The sequence below is a fragment of the Anas acuta genome, chromosome 2 (assembly GCF_963932015.1).
Source record: "Anas acuta chromosome 2, bAnaAcu1.1, whole genome shotgun sequence".
NCBI classification, from domain to species: domain Eukaryota; kingdom Metazoa; phylum Chordata; class Aves; order Anseriformes; family Anatidae; genus Anas; species Anas acuta.
The window spans coordinates 24,507,832-24,532,884 of record NC_088980.1 but is presented as its reverse complement, the minus strand read 5'-3'; the positions used below and the strand labels follow the sequence as shown (position 1 = coordinate 24,532,884).

At 38.1% G+C, this 25,053-nt stretch overlaps 1 protein-coding gene across 8 annotated transcripts in view; it reads right to left on the bottom strand.

Moving 5' to 3' along the window:
- The window catches only part of AKAP9 (A-kinase anchoring protein 9), a 116,373-nt gene that overhangs the window by 2,734 nt on the left and 88,586 nt on the right, over positions 1-25,053 (bottom strand). For all 8 annotated transcript variants that reach the window (XM_068673931.1, XM_068673926.1, XM_068673928.1 and 5 more), the window contains 19 exons: positions 22,075-23,163; positions 20,928-21,074; positions 20,044-20,544; positions 19,545-19,608; positions 18,644-18,762; positions 17,729-17,920; positions 16,652-16,843; positions 15,851-15,995; positions 14,864-15,083; positions 13,667-13,817; positions 12,144-12,812; positions 10,323-10,531; positions 9,316-9,424; positions 8,242-8,427; positions 7,502-7,702; positions 6,886-7,118; positions 5,762-5,847; positions 4,945-5,065; positions 4,084-4,223 (listed from right to left, as the gene is read on the bottom strand). In XM_068673931.1, the coding sequence (XP_068530032.1) occupies positions 4,084-4,223; positions 4,945-5,065; positions 5,762-5,847; positions 6,886-7,118; positions 7,502-7,702; positions 8,242-8,427; positions 9,316-9,424; positions 10,323-10,531; positions 12,144-12,812; positions 13,667-13,817; positions 14,864-15,083; positions 15,851-15,995; positions 16,652-16,843; positions 17,729-17,920; positions 18,644-18,762; positions 19,545-19,608; positions 20,044-20,544; positions 20,928-21,074; positions 22,075-23,163 (4,774 nt within the window). The remainder of the gene's footprint in view (positions 1-4,083; positions 4,224-4,944; positions 5,066-5,761; positions 5,848-6,885; positions 7,119-7,501; positions 7,703-8,241; positions 8,428-9,315; positions 9,425-10,322; positions 10,532-12,143; positions 12,813-13,666; positions 13,818-14,863; positions 15,084-15,850; positions 15,996-16,651; positions 16,844-17,728; positions 17,921-18,643; positions 18,763-19,544; positions 19,609-20,043; positions 20,545-20,927; positions 21,075-22,074; positions 23,164-25,053) is intronic.

The window sequence follows — 25,053 nt, the reverse complement described above, 5'->3', positions numbered from 1 at the left end:
GGCAGAGCGCTTAGGGGGAACTAACAGTCAGAAAGAACCGGAAATTAATCAGTACCCGCTACCACCTTCAGTGAGAACATTTACAATAACCCAACAAGGTGGGCCAGTGCCCAGTGCACTTCCACCTCCGCCAGAAGCCCCTGAAGCAGAGGGTCTAGAAAGGAAAACGAGCATGAATCCATTTTTAGACGACGTGCAAGGGCTAGGTAGAGAGGGACTATGGGCAAAAATAGCAGAAGAAGCCATGCAGGAGGGTAATTATGAGACAGCGGCACAATTAACTCAGGCGTTCCCTGTAGTCTATTCTCCCCCCGATGCTCAGGGTAATGTAACTGTTAATATGACCAATTTAGACTGGAAATTATTAACCCAATTGCGCTCTACAGTGAGTGATTTTGGAATAAAAGGAGAACCTACACGACAGATGTTGGACTATATTTGGGGAACGAATATACTGCTGCCAGGAGATATACGTAGCATTATGAAATTAATATTAACACAACATCAGCAACTATTGTTTAACGCACACTGGCAATCGGTATGCCAGGAGTCTGTCGCTGTGGTACGACAACCAGGGGATCCACTACATGGGGTAACCTTAGATGAGCTTATGGGCATAGGACCCTACTTTCGTCTTGAAGCGCAGGCTTTGATGGGCCCCGATAAAGCTAAAGAATCCATGAGGCTAGCAAGGAGGGCCTTGGATCAAATCAGAGAACCAGGGGGAATTCCACCGTACATGGGAATCAAACAAGGTAGAGAGGAGCCTTTTGAGCTGTTTATTGATCGGGTTGCGAATGCCATACAAGCGGCAGGGGTGCCAGATTATCTCAAAGGCACGATTCTTAAACAATGTGCACTACAAAATTGCAACCCGTCTACGCGCAATATACTGGCTACACTGCCGAGTACATGGACAATAGAAGAGGGACTTGAGAGAATGGCACAAGTGCCGGTAGGACCACAAGCTATATTAGTTGAGGCTATTAAACAAGTAGGGGAGAGTATCTCCAAGGGATTGAGACAGAATCAAGAACAAGTTTTCGCTGCCCTTGCTCCCTTGCAAAAACCGATGGGACCCCATGCATCAGGACGCCAAGCATTACGATGCTATAGATGCGGGATTGCGGGACACATGAAACGACAGTGCAAAACGGCAAACGTTTGGTGTCCGTCATGCCGCTCGAATACGCATAATGAATCCGCATGCCGCAAAGGAGGACAGGGAAACGGGAAAGCCAGCAGGAAGAGTCGCCCCGCAACGACACAAAAAGCGGCTTTCCCCACCACGGCAGCAGCAACAGCAGCACCAACCGGAGCAACGAACCCTTTTGTCTCCAACCAGCCACAAGCGGGAGCTTGGGACTGGACTTGGCAACAGCAGTAAATGTTACATTATTGGACTCTAAACCAACAAGAGTCAACTCAGGTGTGATAGGGCCCGTGAAAATTAACGGCGAGCCCGTGGGTGCCTTGCTTATCGGAAGATCATCCGCCACTTTAAATGGAATACAAGTGCTAACAGGACTAATCGATAAAGATTATACCGGGGATATACAAGTAATAGTTTCGGCTAATCGATAAAGATTATACCGGGGATATACAAGTAATAGTTTCGGCTGTGTTTCCGCCGGTATTTATTCCAAAGGAGACGCGCATAGCACAGCTAATACCGCTACCCCACCTAGCGGCCAGCATTCCACCTGCAAGAGAAGCGCCACGCAACAAAGGAGCATTTGGATCCACAGGCGGAATGGTCATGCTAACGGTGGGACTACAGCAAAGACCACGAAGGCCTGTCACCCTTAAATACAATGGGGAAACCCTAAGAGTCAACGCCCTACTGGATACTGGGGCTGACATATCAATCATCAGCACAGAGAACTGGCCTCTACACTGGCCAACAGTCGAGACAAGTACAACCATCAGCGGGGTCGGCGGAATGACTTTTGCTCGTCAATCCCCACCGTTACAATGGACATTGGGGGACAAAACAGTGGAGTGTACAGTCTCTATATTACCGCTCCCGGATGGAGTGCATGCCCTGGTCCTGTCTGGGTCCCTAGCCGCTTCGTGAGACCTGTCGTCGAAGAAGGACCAGCAGAAAGAGGGCCCCAACATGACTGAGAGAAGAATGATCAGTGCGATGATGCTGGGCTTGATACTAATGGCCACCGGAGTATACACCATAACAAAGATCAGTCCACATGACAATATGTGGGTCACTTGGGCCAATCAAACAGGCCAATCATCATTTTGTCTGTCCCTGACTACTGCCAGAGACCCCTTCCGAACCTGTCTCTTTGGAGTCCCAATTGGGGATCCAACGAGGCTACAATCATTGTTCAACAAGTATGTTCACATCAGTGGCCTCATTAATAAGGGTAATAGTACCAGAGACCTCTGGTGGAATACGACGTCTGAAGGGGTCATGGGGATACTAAAAAGATTAAATAAAACATTGCCCTGGGACCTGCAAGAATTAGACCTTTTGGGCTCGGTGGCCGTTGGTAATAGCAGCCAAAACTGGACTCAGACATGTTTTATACTAAGGACTGGAGGCCAGCGAGGACAGTGGACCAATATTACAAGCAAGACGTATGGGTTTGATCCAGAGGGACCCTACTGTGAGTATAATGACAGCAGCGATAATGTCACTGTGTTCGGGGCCAGGGTATCCGCTCAGGTTGGTCTTCGGAGACCTAAGGCCTTACCCCCGGGAATATTTTTAATTTGCGGGGACAGGGCATGGCAGGGAGTACCAGCTAACCCAATGGGGAGTCCCTGTTACATAGGCCGACTAACACTTTTCGCTCCTAATCTACACGATCAACAATGGTTAAATTTAACTCGAGCAATGCAGATTTATAAACGATCCAAGCGTAGCCTAACAACATTAGGGTCTGACTGTAGAGATGATGTGCAGTTGTGGGGCCCCGCAAAAAGGATTTTTGCTTCGGCTTTAGCGCCAGGAGTGGCAGTTGCTCATGCTATGACTAATTTAGGAAAGCTTGCTTGCTGGGCTGTTAAGCAATCAAATGTTACAACAGAAATAATTACTGAATTGTTGCAAGACATGGACAGCTTGCGGCATGCCGTACTGCAAAATAGAGCTGCTATTGGTTTTTTGCTATTAGCACAAGGACATGGATGTGAAGACTTTGAGGGAATGCGTTGCTTTAATCTCTCGGATCATGGCCAATCAATCCATGACCAACTAAAGTGGCTAAAGGTTCACACTCAGAAGGTTAAGATAGAGAATGACTGGTTTGATGATATATTTAGGAGGTTATTCGGCAACATCGGAGGTTGGTTTATGGGACTGATCAGAGAAGGCTTACGCATCTTGCTAATAATCATGTTAATCATAATTGCCGCAAAAATAATCTTTAGTTGCTTAACCAGAAAGCTTGAACAGCTATCGGAGAAGGTTTTTCTGATCCAAAATAAAAACGGGGGAATTGTAGAGGACTGGCTTGAGGATAGAGGTCACATAAACATTGAGCAACTAGATGAGGACGATCTTGCCAAATACAGAACACAGCTAGTCTAAGATTAGGCAGACGGCGCCTGTGGTAATACGCAAGGCTTGCAGCTGAGCCAAAGGGGTAGTAGAACACAGTGCCCTTGGGGCAATAGTTAGCCCTAGAAAGAGAACTTGTGGTTATAAGAATGCAGAACTGTCTGCACTAACAGGATATAGCAATAACCAATCATGAGCTTAGCTTTTGTAATATGTATAAGCTAATTATCTTGTACTCAATATATATCGACTGGGCTATCTATTAAAGTTGAAGCATACTGATCACTCATATTGAGTGCTTGTGTCTTCCTTCCGTCGACGACAACTGATAAACTCCAAATCTGTAATTAAAGCACACCTGCAGGCCTCCCTTCAAATAACAATTTTCTTTTTACTGTGCTGCTTGACCTAATAGAGAATAACCTGCTGTTTAAGGCAGAAACAGCCTGAAATCGAAGCTATTTGTAACACATCTCACAGAAACAGCAGACGCTTGTTCCACCTTGGAACTGCACTGTGCACTACCCACACTACCTGGGGAGGAGTGCCTGAGCCCTCACCTGACTGCACGCTTCCCAGTCGCCTCTGCAGTGCCTCCAGCCGGTTGATATAGTCTGTTAATGCTCGTTCGGGATCGTAGTTCTGCAGCTGAGAACAGGCGAATGAGACTGGGTTCAAGTCGGCATGCATACTGTGGAACCTAGGACCAGAAGGACACGCGTGTTTTTAAAAACCAGAACATCAAATAATGAAGTGTCAGCAGACATCGCAGAATGCTGTAAGCAGAGATACCTATCGGCTGCGCGTCTGCTACCTTACCCACAGAGTACTACCTCCCTACCATTTACTGCGCGAGCCCTCAGACTGCCTCCTGCAGAGAAACCGCCTTTACCGCCTGCCTTTTCTTTCTACTGCACCTGATCTGTTCCTGCACTGCTCTGGGACAGAGACTGCACAATCCTACTGAGACTGCAGCAGAAGCTGTAGTAGATTTTCTATTAAGAAGCTTGTGTGAACAAGGACACGTCCATCTTTACAGGACTCTGGCTTTCCACAGTACTTTCTACAAGTAAAAGTCCAGAATAGCTAAAATATACATAAATATACATATATGTAATGTATATAGATGTAAATCATTATGGTTGCCACAAACTAAGATTACAAACATTGAGATGGTTTATATAAAAAATGAAGAACCAAAATGGCTTGAATCCAGTCTGCTCTACTAGCTCTGAGCCCACAGCTCCACATGAAGTTATCCAATGCTGACGGCACATCACCTGAGATGCAATTTGTTATGTTTCCTGACGAAAAAAAATAAGATCTGTCATCAAAGTTTACAAACCTTATCAGTAACGCTGATACATTCATTTAGTTAAATGGTGTTCTGGCAGAGAATAAGAATCTGAAAGAAAACTTACTTATGCTGGAAGTTTATAGGAGATCTGGGAGGCTCCATATCTGATCGAGACCTACAGGAATGTCTTTGCTCTCCATAAAGATCCATGCCGCCAGAGAATGAATCGGGCCGTAACTCATTACCTAAACACATAAAAAACATTGCCTTGGAAATGGAAAAAAACAACCCCCCAAAGTAATACCTTCTGCACTTCACTGGGAATTTCAAACACAAGTTTTCTGTTTGCATATCACACACTGAAAAAGGTGTTTAACAAAATGTGGATATTTATTAAAACTAGAAAACCAGAGGTGAAATCTTAGCCTGATATTAATGACAGAACTCTCACAGGCTGAGCAGAACAGGGGAGAAAAACAAAAACAAAAACAAAAACAAAACACTGCTGCTACCAAAAAAGCCAAACAGAAAACCTTATTTCCCAGATTTTAAGCTGTAATGAGAATGAGAGACTTTTGTTCTTGGGAAAGGGCCGGGGAGGACAGTTCCAGAGACTCTGCTGGCCCTGCCTGTGGCTCCGCAGGGGACTTGTAGCTGCTGATTCCTCACCTGTCCCTGTCCTCAGCACTCCCTCTCAGAGCTAGAGGTGCAGATCTTGAGAGAAACTCCCTGATGCATTATATAGAGAAGTGGTTGTTCTAGGTGTGGAAACTATCAGAAACCTGAGAAACTGGTTAGTCCAAGCAACTATAGCAAAAGGAAGGGGGCACAGCAGCCCATTTATTCCAGATGAGGAAAAGGCAAACGAAAAACCATCTTCATTAAGCAGCAGCGTAACTTATTAGTAGCATTTTTTCAATCTTTACTGGACTACAATTTACCTGTGTTCTGGCTGAAGACATCCCTATTGATACTCAGTATACCAGAACCCGTAACTCTGTGCCATCGACGAACCAAGAACTTCATTCTGGAATTGAAAAACAAAATAAAAAAGTAAAGAAGCTCAAAACTTCAGGTTAAATGAAACAGTCAAAAAAAATAAATCTGCTTGTTATAGTCTAGAAGACAGACTTAAGAATTACTTGAATAGCAAGCAAAAATAACGCATAGGCATTTAAAACCTGACAATTAAGTAAAAAAAAACTTCCTTATATGCATTCCTAGAGCCTCAGCAAACGATCTGTTGCCAAAATCTGCTTTCAGTTTCACCTCTGCTATTCTAGTGATTCCAGAGGAACTACATGAAGTCAAAATGGACAGCAAATGGGTCAAGCAACTGAACAGCAGGGTGTCAGCATTTTAAAATTGTAATAAATAAACTTTTTGCCCTGTCACATTCCCAAAATTGTACCAGCAGAGTGTTATGAGCAAAAGCCTCACTTACAGTAGGTATATGAATAGTTCCTAGAATTGACACTACGTACAAACCTCAGATCAATAGCAAGCAGAACTACTCGGGAATTCAAACCCTTGTGAAGGAGGCTTATTAGCAGCACAGCAGTGCCATGACAGTAACAGACTTCACTTGTTCCTTCTCATCTATTCCTGTTCCTCCTCAGCCTGAGGCCTCAAAGGACAACCCAGCTGGATAAAATTAGTTCATCAATCTGCATTATGCTTACGTGTAAGAATTTAACTGTTAAAGGAAATTAAGTTGCAGAAAATACCTTTGTAAATGAGCGCACACTCTAGAATTGCTACTAATTATCTTTCTAAAATTATGACCATATCCAATATATTCTGCCTTTGATTATCAAATACAGAGCCATGAGTATTTCACCTAGAATCAGACTGCTGAGTACCTCAGACAGCTTATGTCTATTACAGAATTTACCCGTGCTCTGCTCAACTTGTTATCCTGCACAGCACCTACTACATTCATGACTACCAAAAGTGTACAGTTGAAACAGGGTGGAACATGAGAAGTTACAGATTCAGTGACACAGCTAGAAATGTACACGATAAAATGCACAGCCACGTCTGTTCAGAACTTCCTTCAGTTTACCTTGAAATCGCAATGGACACTCTGACCGCAGAGCGAAACCTTGTAAAACCCTTTGAATGATGAGTGATGATTTCGAGGTCTGTGTAGCAAGGCTGTCCGCCCATTCGTGCAATGAGGGCCAGCGTGGCTTCTTCACACTCCTGGAATCCACCTAGTAACAGCAGCAAGTATTTTTTCTGATATATGAGAGCTTTCCGAAAGCTCTCTGCTCGTAGGTATTTGCCATAAATTCTCTACAAGATGAAAAACAAAAGAAGAACCATTAGTCTTAGGACTTTTAACGTTTTTACTCCTACAGCATTGCTGGATTATGCATTTCTTGCTATCACAGAGAAGACCACATTACAGCTCACGTGTGCTGAATGTAGCTTCATAAGTTGAGGACCACTTGAGCAGCAAGGAATGGAGCATGCACAAAATGACAACACAGGTGCTTTCTTAGCATTTGTGTGGAGAAAAGTTAACAGAGTTATGTGTGTGAGGATAAGAACTTAAAATCTGAATTTAATCTGTTCACTTAGCATAAGCAGAGTGAACTAAGGAAAAAAAAACAGGCCCAAAACAAAATGAAAAATACCCAGCCAGAGTTACTATGCAAGCAACAAAGTTTTCCTACCCTTAAAATAACATTTTCAGAATCTGATCCCAGTTCTCTGAGGAAGGCTTCGCTCCTAATTTCTGCTCTCAGCTTGGACAGCTCTGCATCTGCTTGTTTCAAAGACTTCTGCAGTGATAGCTTTTCTCTGTTCCAATTTTCCTTCTCAGAGGCAACAAGGGTATCAATATTAACTCCGAGATCTGATGAGTGTCTAGAAGACTGAAGGGGAAAGAAATTGAATTAGAGCCACACAGTTCGGAAAAGGCTGAGCTGTGTCATTCTAGTCATTGGTTTAGTGGAGAGTTCATTAAATTACTGAGAAAAAACTACTGACTGAAAGGATCTAAGGTCATACTGGCATCCTGACCCCTCAGATACAGTGAGTTTTGGAGCCTGTTCAACATCCTAGAAAAATATAGCTACTCCAAAAAAAATGTTAAAAAATAATCCCTCCTGTTGAACCATAATAGCTTCATGATCTTGAAGCTAACTGGATCTATTTGCAGTTTGTCTGGGTGAATAAATACAAACCAAAGAAAGAAGCATTTGGAATTTAACAAGACAAAGGTGGTTAAAATCACAAAGTGTACATTAAGTGAGTCAGGATGTCTAGACCATAGGACAAGAATATCTCACAGCCATTTACTCTGCAGGAAGAAAGTTGAGAAAATCAGATAGCTTGAGCATTAGGGTAGTCTCACAGCAGGTCACTTTCATGCCTATATATACTTCATTAATTAGTGCCACTGAAGACATACATAGTCTCCAGAAGTTTGTCTGTGCTGGTATCTTCTCAGTTCTTCCTCCAGTTTCATAACAGCATTCCTCAAATTATTCTTTTCCTCACTCAGCCTGCTGACAAAGCCTGTCAGCTCAGCATTTTGTCGCAGCAGCCTTTCGGTCAATGAGCTAGACGGAGTTCCTGGTGGCAGCGTTAGCTTTAGCTAGGAAAAAAGAAAACCAAATAAATTCCATTACATCTGTGTTGCCAACTCGAAAGTAACTTTGGCTTTAAGTAAAAATCCTTTTGTGGGTCAGGACAATAACTTTGTCATAACTTACTCAGAGAAAACAGAAATGTACATGAAATCGAGAGGTTAATGTGACTTTTTCTTCTATGCTCACCTTGTATGTAACAGCAGGATGTTCGCATGCAAATTAAACTAATCCAACTGTAACAATGTGCATTTTTTTTTTTAAACTTTGCTTAGATTTATCTAACTTAAATGAAGGAAAGACCCAAAGCTTTTTACAAATCATGTTGAATACACTTGCTTAAAATGCAGGTAAGGACCCAGCCGAGCTGAGTTAATATCAAATATTGCTGAAATCTTTGTAACAGGTTACCTCAGTTCATGTTTTATACAAGTGCACACTGCTCAGTTTCTGACTGCCTTTCCTTTGGTAATTACAGGGCAATTTAAGTAAATGTGTTTTACCAACATAATATAGTAAATGTTGACTCTAATATCAGAAAGTACTGAGAAAAGTTTCCTCAGAAAAAGAAATATTGCTGTAAATATATTTTACTAAAGAAAAGCTAGGAAATTCCAAAGAAGAACTAGGAGATCCAAATATTAATAATTATAAAGGGAAAGTCTTAATCTAAAAATGAAGATTTGGTTTTAAGCTAATTAAAAATAAAGAAAATAATAATAAAAGGAATAGGGGGAGTTTTACACTTCACCATCTCCAAAGCAGCGTACTGACTGGAGGAGATTTTCCTCCATGAATTACAGAGCTGGATAGCCACAGATTTAATTACTTGCTGCTTTCCACTCACATCTCATCATCCAAAATCTCCCACTAAAGTTGTAACATTGCACTCTCACCTCTTCCAGATAGGGCAATCCAGGTAGTTTCTGCAGCTCTGAAATAACTTCTTCAATAGTGTTCTGTATTGCAATGAAGTCTTGATCATCTGCTGCTTCAAACTGCAATCTGAAATTACATCAAGAGTTTCAGCAGCACGCATGGTCTAACAGCATGAAGCCAGACTAACACAGCAGCCACAGCGGGTATCAGTAAACACCCACTGGACCTTTAGCAAATCATGTCAGCAGAGTTATCAGAGAGATGTCAGCGTAATCAAAGCATTCAGGGACTCTCAGGTATTTAAATTAAATTGGCTCAAGTGTATAACGAATTTGCATTGAAGAACTTCTACTGATTCTGAGAACAGAATATTCTACATGAAGAACGTTTAGAGATATTTTACTTCTCACTTATCTGTTGTATCTATTTGAGAAAAATCTTAGAGTATTTTTAAAATGTAGTGCATTTCATTTTACCCAAATGTTTCAGAATAAATGTTTAAAATTAAATCATTATCACAGCAACAGAAAAACAGATTAAAACCTCCTACACATTTTTTTTTCCATAAGGAGACAGCAACCCAAGCAAGTAAGAATCAAGATCCATTTCACTTGACTACAAAATATAACTGGGGGGGGGTTGACATGACAACTAGGGGGATATATCCATAGCAGTAATTCCCATATTCTTCCCCTTACACAGTGATTTTTTCAATTACTGAATTGTTTTAAAACAATCTTTTGCCTACACCATAACCACATAAATCTCAGCATTTTGCAGAGAAAGACGATAATTTTGTTGTAACTTATAAAGGACCATGTTAAACATGAAAGAGTTAACAAAGCACTTGGCACTCTGTGATCCTGTTTTACATCAGCACATCAAGTAAAAATAAGCATATAATATAAATATAGAAAAACAGAAAAAATAGTTAGGCTTATAGTGTGAGAACTATGATTAAAACCCGATGTATCAGCTTGATGGCTGCTATTAACAAAAACAAATAGCTGAAGACTGGTCTAACCTGCTAGCAGCTTTTCGAGCCAACTTCTTCAGCTTTGGAGATGCATTTTGCAGCTTTTGTCTGACATTTTCCAGAATTTCGGTAGCTGCAGATAGGTCTCCTCCTCCTCCTGTCAGCGTGGGGTAGGTTGATCCATTTGTCTCAGCTCCTTCCATTTTTTGCTGGAGAACCCAATTTCTTGTTCTCTCATTGGGTGTATCCCAAGTAGTCTGTACATAGATATATATACAGATTTCAAATGCATGTATAGTGCTTTAAAATATTAAATCTGAAATATGTTCAAAGTTAAAGAACAAAATCCTGATACTGAAAGGAGTGCAGTGTGACTTCACTATTGCAGCACATCACTGCAGCTATTAATTGTGAGAGGTACAGTGTGATGCCTTTCTTGATTAAGATCTAGCAGTCATTGATCTAGACTATGAAGCCATCCAGTAAACTCAGCTGGTTAGAAGCCACCCAGCCTTTCATTTTTTTTTTTTCCATCATCATCTCCTTTACCAGTTGTGCTTGGAACTTGGGCATTGGTACCCAAATGTTTTTGGGACCACTCCACAATCAGAGAAACAGGACTGGAAATGCCCACCACGGTCACGGAGTCACAGGTTTTGGATATTTTACTACAGCATGGTACCAATGAGGAAAAAAAAACAACACACACACAAAACACAACCAGGGTTCTGCAGATGTCCCAGGAAGCAGCAGGAGATGCACTGTTTGATACTCTAGGCAGATCCTGGAAAGCAGATCACATTGAGGCAGGGAAAAGCCCCAGGAGCCACCGCCAACTTGATCCAAGGGAAGGCTGTTCCTGGACCATGCTGCTGGCAGTTATCTCTGAGCGGGACAGCAACGACAACGAACTGAGAGTGGCAGGAAGCCTGATGCTATCAGGGTGTCAACACATCCAAATCCTGCCTCTAGCTGTGGTAGTTTCCAGTGCTTCAGGAGAGTAAAAGCAGTAGCCAAATGAGGTGAAGACAAAAATGTCCTTCCTGGCTCCACAGAGAAACAGCTGCTTAAGGGGAAGCAATGATTCCAGGGTGGGCAAACAAACATGCTCAGCAAAGAGGGAAGCCTCCCACCAACCACCTCCTTTGGGACTACCCACAGATCGCTCACTGACCAACGCTTATCTCTTTGAGGGAAGTTTCTAAAGTTTTAAAAGTTTTTTTTTTTTTTTTTTTTTTTTTTTTAACAGTCATTTAAAAGCCATTTTAGAACTGCCCAAACCTTTTATGAGGGAGAAAAACTTACATGTAACAATGGTTCCAACTTTCAGTCATCTAAAAACTAGGCTAAATTCTGGAAGTAGTTTTTCACCTTGATCTCTCCTTTCTGTTTTGCTTGCTGACATACATATATCCATGCACAGGCTTGTTTGACTACATACTCATTTAATTATTGCAATTGTTGAGAGATTGCTTTTTGATGTTTCAAAGACCACTTGTGGTTTATGGACTAAAGATTAAGAACACTGATCTGGAGCACTCCTGAACTCATCCATGAAACTGGGTGGGGGGAATATTAGTCTTCCACTACACTAAAACACAAAGCGTGTGTATACAGTCAGATGCATTTCTCCTGCTCACCCTCTTTCTTACACATCTCTAGAGCTTCATTCTCAGAGGACATGCATGAACAGATTTACTATTCCAAAACAGAGTGCTTTCCCTTTTGCTGATGCCTCTACTTCAGCATATGCAATCTGCAGGCTATTTTATAGATCAAAGGCACAGATGAACAAAATTAATTGTACAACAGAATTAAAAGCAAAATTGCAAAGTTCAATACCACACATCACTCTCAGTGCTACTGTACCTCATTTTGATTGTGGCTTGGTGTTCTTTCAGTTTCCTTTTTTCCTTCACTCTCCTGCTTTTTGATCTGCAGTTCTTGGATTACTTCCTGTAACTTCTTTGTCTCATTCTCTAATTTATGAATCTCTTGCTCCTTCTGTCCAAGTTGCCACTGAAGGTCTTCTACTTTGGACTCCAGTTCATGAAGTTTTTTCTGTGCTGCTATGTTAGCATCTTGTTCTGCTTGCAATGCTTTCCTCTGGATTTGCCTTTCTTTTTCCATTTGCTGACTCACTTGCACAGATTCTAGTTTGTACTTCTCCATTTCACTTACTAACTCCACTATACGGTCATGCTTTTCATCCATTTGTTTTTGTAGTTCTTTAAGTAATTCCTCAGATGGATTAGGTGTTCCAGCTTGCCCCTTATCTTCAGCACTTTGAAGCTGAGCACATAGCTCTTTTTCTCTTTCTAGGGCACTGCTTATTTCAAGAGCTCGAACCTTCTCTGATTCAAGAAGCACCTGCAACTCAGAATTACGGCCTCTTTCACGTGACAGCTGGGCAGCACTGAGTGCTTCTTGGGATTCAATTTTCTGCTGCAGCTCACTTGACAGTTGTTTCTCTTGCTCCAAAAGTTTATTTAACTGCAAGTTCTGTTGTTTTTGATCTTCGAGTGAAAATTTTAAGTCCTTCCATAAGAAACAGAAGAAAAAACATTAAATCAATGTGTGTGAACTTTGCATTACCTTCTGCAAATTGCAAGCAGGCTAGCTCTGCACACTTTGCTTTTAACAAGTTTTGCAGTTCACAAATTAATGTCAAGATTCTGAATACGCTTGATGTTATAAATGTATTACAGGTGCCTTTACTCTAAAAACAGATCATCCTATAAAACAAGAAAATTTGTAACACACTTTTTTATAAGATGCAAACATCTATAGTTATCAAGTTCAAGAAAACTAACTCCTTTTACTCTCTAAAACTGTGACAGTGAGCTTCCAAGTTAAGATTTCAAGATGCAGATAAATCTATGCTGTTGAAGTGACTGTTTTTTTGTCTTAATGTATTAGGATACTTGCTCTCTCCCTCACTAAACCAGATATTGCAGAAGTACCAAGGAACTTACTAATGTATTTTCTCCTAAAGTAAACTCCTTAGTGTGGTTTTCATGAGGTGAGACTGCTGACTTTTAAAATGGAGACAAACAACTTATTTCCTCAAATGACATTCTAAAATAATACTACTTATGAGTTAGGTTGTGGGGGTTGCTACTTGTAGCTATGTGAGCAGTGTCCTGTCCCCTTGAATAGCTGGGGGCTATTATTAAGTGTAGAATACAGTTGTAAAATTCCTACTGATTTTTTTTTTTACCACGTAGCTTTAATACATCTTTCTTAAACTCTAAATGATACAATACTGTTGTTCAAGACAAGAACATGGAGTACACATTGGACTGAAATGTAAGTCAAGATTAAACGTTGACCAAAAGAATATTTGTACACTCCTTTTCCTTCCATAATCCCAAATGACCTGGAACATTTACCTCAAGCTCTTCTCTTCGTCTTTCCTCGCTGCGTTCCATTTTAGCTTTTTCTTTTTCCAAAGCCCACTGTAGCTCTCTTGATTTCTTCTGTTCGCCAGCCATTGTATCCTTGAGGATATCTAGCTCAGCTGCTTTTTCTTTAACTTCAGTCCTAAGAAAGAAATGGGCAATCTTTACATTAAACCGTGGCTTTCATGCTACCACAGTAACAGCAGTTACTTAGTGGTTCATTTTGTGAACTGAGAACACTGCTTGTGTAGTAGTGTAACAATGAAAAGCCTATTTAGAAAAAATGAGCTAATTCAATCATCGAAAAGCGTTGCATGGCTCATAAATGACAGAAAAAGTGTGTCCGTACTCTTAACTTTGTAGCTGCCGTTCTCCATGAATTGGTGGCTCAGAGGTAGCTAGTGTTCAACTTAATCCAACCATCAGCCAAAATTTGAAAGGATGCAAATCAACATCTTGCTGCCACATAACTCAAAGGATTTTTCTGGGTGGGTGAATCTATGCCACAAATTTGCACTTTTCTGCAAATTAGCAATTTTTTTTTTTTTTTGCAAAACAATAAAAAAAGGCAAAAGAACCTTGCTCCTGATGATCAGTAAAGGTTAGAAGGCAATCTGTAAGGCAACATAAATTTGAACTTTCTCTTAATTTGTTATCACTGACCTGAATGTTAAAATACTGTATACAGGCACACAAATTTACCAAAGACTTCAATAGTAATAGCTTTCCTGAGTGCCAAATATGTTGCCTGGTACCTCTGCTGTTGGCCATAACAAAGCAAGATTTCAAGTCATATGAATTTCATATGAAAGTTCTTGCTAAGTCATCTAGACCCTGCAATTTGGTCTCCATGTTACATTTTAGAAGTAAAAAAGCCCTTTAATAAATATGGTGCTATGGTCCACTTATTAGTTGGTAAACAGCAGTCTAATGTGTCAAAATATTAAAAAAGATATTAAGAAGTCATTGAATCAAACTGTGAATCAGATCATGTTAATCTATAGAACTTTTCTTTTTTGTCCAATGGAACAGAAGTCTATTTTCTGTTAGGCATGCTCTACAGAAAAACTGAGATGCATTACAATACATGAGATCAACTCCCTTAATAAAATCAGTATTATGACTTGGGGTGACAGACAAATATCATCTTCACCGTCAGCACTGAAAGGCTGACACTGAAAGCCATACCTGATGGTTTCTAGGTCCTTGAAGTGCTTGTGCTGTGCTTTCAGGGTTGTTTCAAGCTCTAGTTTGGCTTGTGCAAGTTCATTCTTCAGCTCAGCACCCATCATTCTCTCTGAATTCAGCTGTTCCTGCAGCTCAGCTGCTCTGTCTTTCACACTCCGGAGCTCTACTTGCATTTCAAGTATTTGTGACTGCTTCTGCTGCATGTTATACTCCAGCATTTCTAATGGGAGCACCATTAACAAGGAAATCAGTCTAGTAATCAAACACCACTTACTTGGTTCAAGATTCCCTTAGCACAAAGAATGACCACAAAGCTATCACTAGCAGTGATATTAAAAAAAATAAAAAAATCTTTAAATAGTGGGGTGAAAGTAAAACCACATCATTTCACTGGAATACATTTCACACCTTCCAAGAGATCACTTCAGCTCTTAAACTTATTTAAAAACTGTATGAAAACCATATCACTATTTATTGTTTGGATTATGACCAACACAAAGCTAGCTATACTAAGAAGTAAAAAGTTTGGTAAGAAGTAAGTATACTTCTTATCAAATATCTGTGACAAAACACTGACAGCATTTTCAGATTAAGAACAAAAATACATTTGTTCTCTGAAATTTTTGTTGCCCATTCTAACTGCTTAATTCACTCATTATCATTGACTATCTGACTTTCATAATTTCAAAGCTGTTGAACCTAAACACTGAAGCGCAGAAAATAACTAAAATACAAACTCAATTTTTATAGCAATTGAAATTACTTCATGTCACTTTTAATTTGATACAAGTCCTAACGACACAGACTACATTTTAATTTTTGAAGATTACTCCAATAAGATTGAAAAAGATGAGAAGTAAGCATGCTCAGAATGTAAGTTGAGCATCAAAATCGGAGAGCAAAAATGTCAACAGTTCTCCACCTAAAACTATATGAGCACTGGCACGAAAACATGTAGAAATCAACATAAATTACCACATAAATCACCTTGGCTTTTTGAATCAATTTCTTGTTCTCTCTTTGGATTACTTTTCATAGTGTTCATCTGAGCATGCAACACTTGAATCTCCATTAGCAAACTTCTTCTGTCGGCATGCTGAAGACAGTCCATTGCTGCTCTCTGATTAGTAGCCTAGGAGGATTGAAAACATACTTGAAAGTAGAACTCCAGATTTTGTTAGAATATCTGTGTGGTTTCTAGGTGTGGGTATAAAATTTAATGATATATTCACAGTGCATATATATTCAAAACATTTTCAATTAAGTCGTGATTAACACAATACTATAATACTAGAAATAATTCTCTTTTAAAACATATTTATTTATTACTCTGCTAGACAGCAAAATGATAGAATCAGAAGAGCTATTGGTTTTATGGCAAATTATGATTTTCCTCACTAATCCTTCCATCTCCCAAAGAAGATAAGTGACCTCTCTCCGCCCCACAGCAACCTTGTATCTTACTCTTCTTGTAACTTTCTTCATACATATAAGCTACCTTTTCTCTCAGACAGTATAACATAATTAATTTAATGAAATCACACTCAGGACAACTATTTTTAATTCAAATTTATCTCTGAAGGTTGTATTTTTTTATATAGCTTGTGCATCCAAAAACTTTTCTTAGTAAAAAATTCTCTTCTTCCTACAAGGCATCCCTTTTTTTTTTTTTTCACCCATTTGATGTCACAGCTACTATTAATATATGTATTTTTGAGTGATATATACATTAAAAATTCAAGAACTAAAAGACATAAACAAGCCTCAACATAAAAATACTTTAGTCACCTGCTCTTGTAGTCTGTGCTCTAACTGATTCATCAACATCATTGCATCTCTTGTGCCTGCAAGTTCCGCAAGTTCAGTTTGAAACACAGCAAGAAGAACATTCTGTTCCCTCACAAAAACCTGTTGAATGGCACGCAGGAGTTCTCCTCGCCAGTCTGAGTCACCTTCAGGAGATTCTGAACTTGCATAAATCTACAACAAAATATAATGCCAATTTCAACATTTAACAGAACTGAAAGAATACACCAGGAACAGATACGCTATCATTTATGCAAAGTGTGTTTTCTCACTGGAATATTGAGCATCTCTGGCAGTATCTTTCATTCGTAAAACGGACACATTTTATTGCACACATTGATTTCTTCTGCATGTACAAATGCTCAACTTCATGAAACTTGTCCCTGTATTTTAGATGGGAATAATTTAGTTTTTATAAATGAAAACTTAGCCCAATATAGTTATTATACATGCCACTGTATCACACTATCTCAATATCATTTTAATTTTCATAATGTTGCATGTATGTCCATTCTGTTTGTAGACTTGTACAGAGCTATGTGGTAGCGGGCAGATACTGTGTATGAATATTTAATTTTATAATGATGTAAAGTTGATCTCTGTACTGCTCCCCCTTCCACTTTGCATGTTGAAGAGAATGCAGAAGTAATGGAAACTACCAACATATAACAAAGTCTACAGGTTTGCAAGTCCCAGTAAGTCTCTGGTTAATATTAAATTTTGTTTTATATTTTAAGCAATTACTTTTTTCTCTTTTCTCTCACTATGGTATCATTGAACAGCTACTGGAAACATGCTTTCAAAACAGAATTATTTTTTGAAAGGTCGTTCTGTAAGGTCAAAACCAATCAATGCATAACCAATCAAAACCAAACGCAAACTGTAATTAAAGGTGTATCTTATTAACAGAAAGTACAACATGCAGTTTTACTGCATATTTCTGAAATCTTGCTTTGTAGTAATGTATTTATACTATTTAAAGCTGAATTATTAATATGCTTTACATAAGGTTCTTATAAATTATTTTTGATTTAGAAAGACTCATGATACTGTTTATACCTCAGCATCTCTATGAAGTTGCATTTTTGAAATCAGGTCTTTCAGAGATGAAATGGTGCTTAGAAAAGCTTTCCTTTCCTCAAGCCAAGAATCTGGTCCTTGCTTAGGAGGTGACATCTCTCTCTCACCATACGGAAACTCAGTGAGAGACAGCACCTGTACGCCTTCATGATGGACTGCTCTCAGCAAACCCTACAATAATACAAAAAGAAATAGGTCGTGTCAGCTTTAACAATAATGGTATTTCATACATATTGGAATACTGGTATTTTCTGCATTGATCTGTATAAGGAAACTACTTATGTTTCCTCATATCAATAACAGAAATCTCACTCAGTTCTATATTAGTCAAGCAGTGGAACAAAGTTCTGTAAAGCTTTCAGGCAAGCTTTGCAATTCATTTTTTGAAATTACAATTAAGCTAGGTATGATTTGTTGGAAAAGGATCATTTTTTTTTCCAGCAGTATAATTAAAAGCATGATATCCTTATTGTTTATAATACACAACTTATTTTTCTTTTGTAATATAGATATTATTCTACACCTATAATTATAGAACCTATATAATTGTGTAATAGATTATCATGGCATTATTACAAATACACAAGAAATACAACACATTATAATAAGAGTTAAATTTTACATATCCGTAATTGAGAACAAGCCTACAGCTACAGCTGATGTTTAACAATCTAACATGAAATTCTGAGAAAGATTCCATGTTAAATGAAATGGTATATCACTGTGTATCAAATGAAATGTGTATCACTTCTAAACATTTTAAAATGTATTTAAATAGCAAACACTTTACAAATCATCTAAAAGGCTCACTACTCACTAATTAAGCAGTAAGTAAGCTTAGCTTTTTGTATTGTCACTCTTGTTCCACAGTGAAAATGATCAGCCCTATTTTACCTTAATTTTTTGGGGAAGTAAATCCGTTGAAGTTTCACCTTCATCTATTCCTTCAGATATTGTGTCAGATCCTTGGGTCTGAGCAAGATACATTCCTTGACTCCAGTCTGAACTGGAGTCTAAAATAAAAGGAGAGAAAAACATTAAAGCAGGATTACTGTGAAACTTTGAAGAACAGACATCAAAAAAAAAATTTTTTTTTCATTTTGTTATAACAGGAGGTTGCATGTCACCACAGCCGATTCTAAACCTGAAGACTACCTGTTTCATAGTTTTTCTTTTTCAGTTTCAAAGCAGTGACAGCAAAAAAACAACAAACCAAACAACAAACAAAAGCCTAAAAACCCCTCCAAAATGTGAAACTTTAAAATCCTGGTTTACTTTTAAAAGAAAACAACTTATTTGCACAAATGCACCTGTTAAATAACCCTTCTTAATATGCTTAGTCTTTGCCTATTAAAAGGATCATATTAATCATTTCTACTGCTGACTGACAGCCTGTACCCGTCATCACCTCTCATTGCCATGGAGTTGTTGCTTTGAATTCATCAAGACATGATGAAGCTATGCTGAAGAGATGCTGCAATATGTAAGAAGAATATAGAAACTCCAAATGGAAGAAAAAAATTAGCATCTGACACTTTGACTCAATACATCTTGAACTGAAAGATTACTGAAAATTGGGTCAATCGTGTCATTGTTCTTCTGTAACAGTTCAATAGAAATTGTATGCTCAGTGCCTTTTTTTTTTTTTAAAGTGTGATAGGGTGCAGCTTTGATATGGGGAGTAGTTTCTTTTGTTACTTACAACACAAACTCTTAAACAGTCAACTTTCTACTGAAAAAGCAAATTTAATTTATAATGGTGACCATCTGAAAACTGAAAAACCAAGCTTCTTACCACTAGAACCTCCATCTCTAGCTTGATACGGTGGAGAACGCACTAATCCAGAAATTGGGATACCCTGTATTTAGAAAAGAGAACAGTCAAACCTTGAATCACCTCACACCCACTCCCAGTAAGGGTGCTAATTCACAAGAGCATGGAATTACACGATTGTTTCTTTTTAGTTTTCCCTGCAACAAAAGTAATCAATATGGAGACTAGAAAGATGGTGTTCGGTAGTGTGACCTACACTTGCCCCTGATTCACAGGGCAGGCCACGTTCAATACAGTAGCACAAGGAAGCATCTGATAGTCGAGCAGATTCTCATACTTAAATTGTTGAGGAAGTGGTTCAAAATCTCTCCCTAGGCCGTGGAAACATCAGAACACGTAAAGTCTTTATATTAATGAGGATTAATGGTGGTTCACACTTAGAATTATAATGGGAATTTCTGTACCAGGAAGAAAAGCAGAAAACAAGGTAGTTCAAATGAACGTAAAATAGGATACACACCTCTTTAGCTCGTAAAGTCTCTATGACTTCCTTTAAAGAATTACATTCGTCAGTTAATACTTGCACTGCAACAAACTTGTCTCTTTTTAGTGCTTCAGATTCAGAGATATGCCTCGTCTCCATGTCCATGATTTCAGCAGCATGAAGTTCTTGCATTTGGTCAATTTTCTCATTAAATTCTCTTATGATCTCTGCAATCTCTTCTGAAGAACATCCACTTTGCAAGTCAATTTGAATTTCTGCATTTTTAACAAGCGTTGGCGAAGTTTCAATATAGCTGTTCATCTCCACATTCTTGTCTGTCTGTGAAGATGTACTTTTGCTAATCTGAGCAGACTCACTCAACAAATCACACATTATTTCTGCATCTTTTTTGCTTTCAGTTTTTGCCATTTCCTTGTCCTTTCTCACATAATTTGCAAGCTTCTCTTCTACTTGAACTAGCTTCTCTTTGACTTTGCACAGATCTTCCTGAAGATGTACCAGACTTGCTTCTTTTACCTGTAAATATGGAGAATCTGAGTTGCAGTCATGAAATACTTCGAAATATACAAAATCTAAACAATTGTGAGATCTATACAAATTCCAACTCAGTTTAGTCCTATTTTGAAGTGGCTATGACACACGGTAACAAGTCTCATCTCTGATAAATACAGCTCTGGATCCACTGTTGCATTATAGTGGACTGTAAAGCTCTCTACTTTGGCATTAAATGTTGCTTAGGTCCACAGCATCAGCTCTATTCCACTGTAGGTACTGAGTAATCATTTTTCTTAGTGGCATGCTCAGTTAAAGATTTAAAAAAATCTAGCACGCATAACGGCTATTATAAATCCTGTATAATCATTTGCTTTAAATATGTTATAGAACAATCTGGTTCTTACTGATAGTTGTTGCTGAAGTTTTTCTGCCTCTTCTCTGTAACTGCTCAGCTCTTCCTTAGCAGCAGCTGCCTCTTCTTTAACTTTCTCTAGTTCAAGTTCATTACTAAGTACATTTTCTTTTTGATTTTCCGTGAGGTGTTCTCCTACCTACATGGTAGCACAAGATACGGAAAATGGTTAAAAGAAATCTTACAAAGAAGCACTGATCACTTTCACATTGATTTACTAAAGCCACAAATGAAGACACCCTTAGGGAAAACAAATGTATGTTACTTAGCTTAATACATATTCTAAAAATTAATACTGGAAGATCATTTTCCTAGATTAACTCCCCACAAATTGGTTACATGTGAGAGAAAATACATCTTCTGACAGCTTACTGCAAGCAGACATGGGCTAGACCATCCAGAAAGCATGGGGAGGAAGGTAAACACGCATGAGAAATGATGTCTGATTATAACTGAATTGAGATGTATGACATTCATTCAATCTGCATTTTGATGAAAGGTCTTTGAACCCTTCCTGATCCAGCACTGGGTTTCTTTGGACTTAGGATTTTCATCAACCAAGTCCATGTTTTTTTTTTTAATTTAAAGCTGCTATCAGGCACAGTCAACTGTGAAGGTTTTAAAATCAGAAGCAACATACCCAGTAGTGGATGGATGTACACTGGTAAAAGTTACCAATAGGAAATATATTTGGAATCAAGGAAGGAAAGCAAGCAAAAGTAAACCAGAATGAAAATGTACGTAGACAGACAAAAATGTTCAGACAAATTGCCATCACTCCCTTATCCATTCTGAACCTTCTCCTAGAAGGTTTTAAACATTTTGTTTTTTGTCTCTCTACCTCCTTGCCATATAAGTGTAATTCATTCCATTACATGTCAGTTCAAAGTAGGAATATGAAAACCCATGTTCAAAATTCAAAATCAATTAATGCAAAATGGAAATCGATAGTAGAGTTCACCTGAAATATCATCTTTTTCTTCTTTGCAACCCCTCTGCAATAACAGAGAAATGAATATCTACCCCACACAGCAGAAAACTATTGCTAATTTCGTTAAGAAGTTTTTAATTCATTATAGTTCATACAAAAAAAAATGATTTTAGTGAAAACAAGCCAAAAGAAAAATGCTTATAATTACCACATTTGTCTGTGTTCCTTCTTGCTTAATGTATTTCTGAATCTCTCTTCTGTGTTTCTCTTGAACCTCTTCTAGTAATTGCTGAAGCTCTATTAGTCTTTCTTCTTTCAACTTAGCTTCCTTTTGTGAAATTTTTACATTTTCTTTTTCTAGCTCCAAGTTATGATTTACCTTTGCCAGCTGGTCTTCCATCTCACTAAGCCTCTGTGTTAAGAGTGATAATTTTGATTCCATTTCATTTTCAGTTATACTACTCAAACCCTCCATTTTGGGATTCTTGCTTGCTTCCTCGACATGTTTTGAAGCTTCCTGAATTTCCTGCATGAATTTCCCTTGCTCTTGAACTGCATTTAGCTGAACCTGACTCACAAGAGCAGCTGCAACTTTTTCCACTAGTGTTTTCTCTAGTTCTACTATCTTATTTTTAAGTGCTTCTTTTTCAGCTCTGCCTTGCTCTTTTAGCTCTTTTATTTCACTGTAGGATTGGCACAGTTCTGAATCTTTTTCCTTAATGCATGCCTGAAGCTGCTGCAGTTGTACCTCCATCTTGCTAATGGTGACCCTTGTATTTTCATCTGAAGACCTGAGCTGGGTTTGATCTGGCAATTCTGTCATCTCACTTGAGCCTTCATCCACTTTCTCAGTTTTCCCATTGCTCCTGTCTTCTGTTTTTTCCTTGTCACTTTTCATCAGTGCACATTTATACTTCTCTGTTACTCCTTCATGTTCTTTTTTTAACATGTTTATTTCTTGCTTTAGCTGGTTCATTTCTAACTTAGTTTCCTCAAGCTCATTCTTTGTTCGAGATGCCTCTACAGTAATATTTTCTACTTGCTTCTCCAAAGCTTCTTTTTCTGCTATAACTGTTTCAAGTGTATGTTTCAGACTGTCAGCATCCTCATGAAAAGCAGCACTGTCTGCAGGTATTTTTTGTTCAATATTTGCCAGTTCCTGCTGAAGCTTGTCAATTACATCGTTCAGCTGCTCTATTTCCTCATCATTTTTTTTCTTCACGCGTTCTTGATCACTTTTCAGACATTCTACCTGGGCTTCAAGCTCCCGTATATGCTCATTTTGCTCTTCAAGAACCTGAAAAATGAAGAATAAAAATATTAGTAATGGGTAATTATTAAACTTTCTGTTAAATCCAGTTCCAGAACTTCATGGCAACAGTTTAATCACAATTTACAATGTCTTGTAAAAGAAAGTATGTCACCAGTGAACTTCGTCTCTTGTAAAGCTCTATGAGAATAAAGACATCTTCACACAGGATTAATAAAGTAGCCTGTGAACTCTATTTGTAGGTGTGGAAGTATCAAATGAAGTGAAAGCATTCATAATACTCAGATGCATGCTGAATACAACAGGTTATCAGATTCCAATAGAACAAGTTTTGCAAAATTCGTTAAAAAACTTGCTTGTTAAATTGTGATGGGAGTAACATCTCATTAGAGCGTAGAAGAATACTGAAAAATCATTTAGAAAGTCAAAATAAAGACAGACCAGATTACAAGTAGCAAGAATCTAAGAAATTAAGTGTATATGTTAAGAGAATGTCTAGGTATCTGAAATGAACAGTGCTTATAAACTGGAAAGGAAAAAAGCAGAAGGAAAAGTGTCAAGAATATTCTGAAAGGGAGATTATAGAATGAAATCACTTATGATACATTATGTGATACCTTATGGTACCTAAAATAGCTAAGAACAGTAAAAGTGTTTTTTTTTTTATTTTTAAAAAAATATTATGAAGGAAAAAAAAAGATGACAACTAAATTTATTACTAAAGTAGCTGCGTTTTTCCCTTTATCTCTCAGCATTTCATTACATTTAGTTAGTTATACAATAAAATGACTTTGTAATAGTTATAATACGTTTAAGAATAAATGAAAAAAATGACCACATAAAACAGAATGGCTAATTTGCCATCTAAGAACATATCTTTAAAACTCCAAAGACTGAAGGAAGCTCAAAACCACTAAAGAAAATGTGAACAAGGCATTGGTTTCAGAAGAAAAGTCCTGCTGACTGTAATCCAGTGAGTGTAACAGTTTCTGTTCTTTGTAACATAATGGTGTAAAGGGCCACATAAGGCAAATACAGCAAGTAAAAGAAAAGCACTTTGTGGCATGAAGATGTATACAGGATTAGGAAGGGATTAATTAAGGATGATCTATTCTTTTTTTTAATGCTGGTATCATAACCAAGCCAACAGTAATTATTTAATGTCCTGGAAAATATGACTGAGTAAGAAGATGAAATTAAGAAAATGGAACTTCACACTCCAGGAAAAGAACCAATCATTAAAATGAATTATAACTAAATCCTGGGTATTTTCCTCTAGACAAGGAATGTAATGGTCACTGTATAAAGCAGAATAATTCTAGATTCTTGAAACATGATCTTTCCTAAATTCATTTCAAAGTTTTGTCATTATTCACTGAGGTTCATTACAAGTAAAAATAGCACAGGAAAAACTTAGTTAAATTATCCAGCTCAGTCAGACACATTGAATTCACTGAAAGTGTTCTGCTAAACATTCAGCTACTGAGGGGTAGCAGAACTTTGATTCTTATCTTACTTTATAATATGGGCATTGGGAAAAAAATCTTGTGGACTAAAAAAAAAATCATGTTTAAAATTGTAAGAATGCAAATTTTTTCCACTGAGGAGATGTAATGCTTTTTCTACAGAACTTGACATTTAAGGCTTGTTTCTGCTACCACTTATAGCAACACAAAATATGTAGTATATCCATTAAAATCAAATGCATTAAATCTCTATAAAATAGAAGCAAGCCATTAGAAGATGAAGCTTATTTTCATAAAAATATATAATTGAGAAAATAAGAAAACTACAGGTGTTAAATCTTAGTAAATAAGGTAAGAATGAATCTGTTTCTTTTTTGCCTTTTTTTTTTTTTAAATAGAGCACAGCATACTGTTTGCACATCCACCACATTTCAAACTGGATTGGATGTAT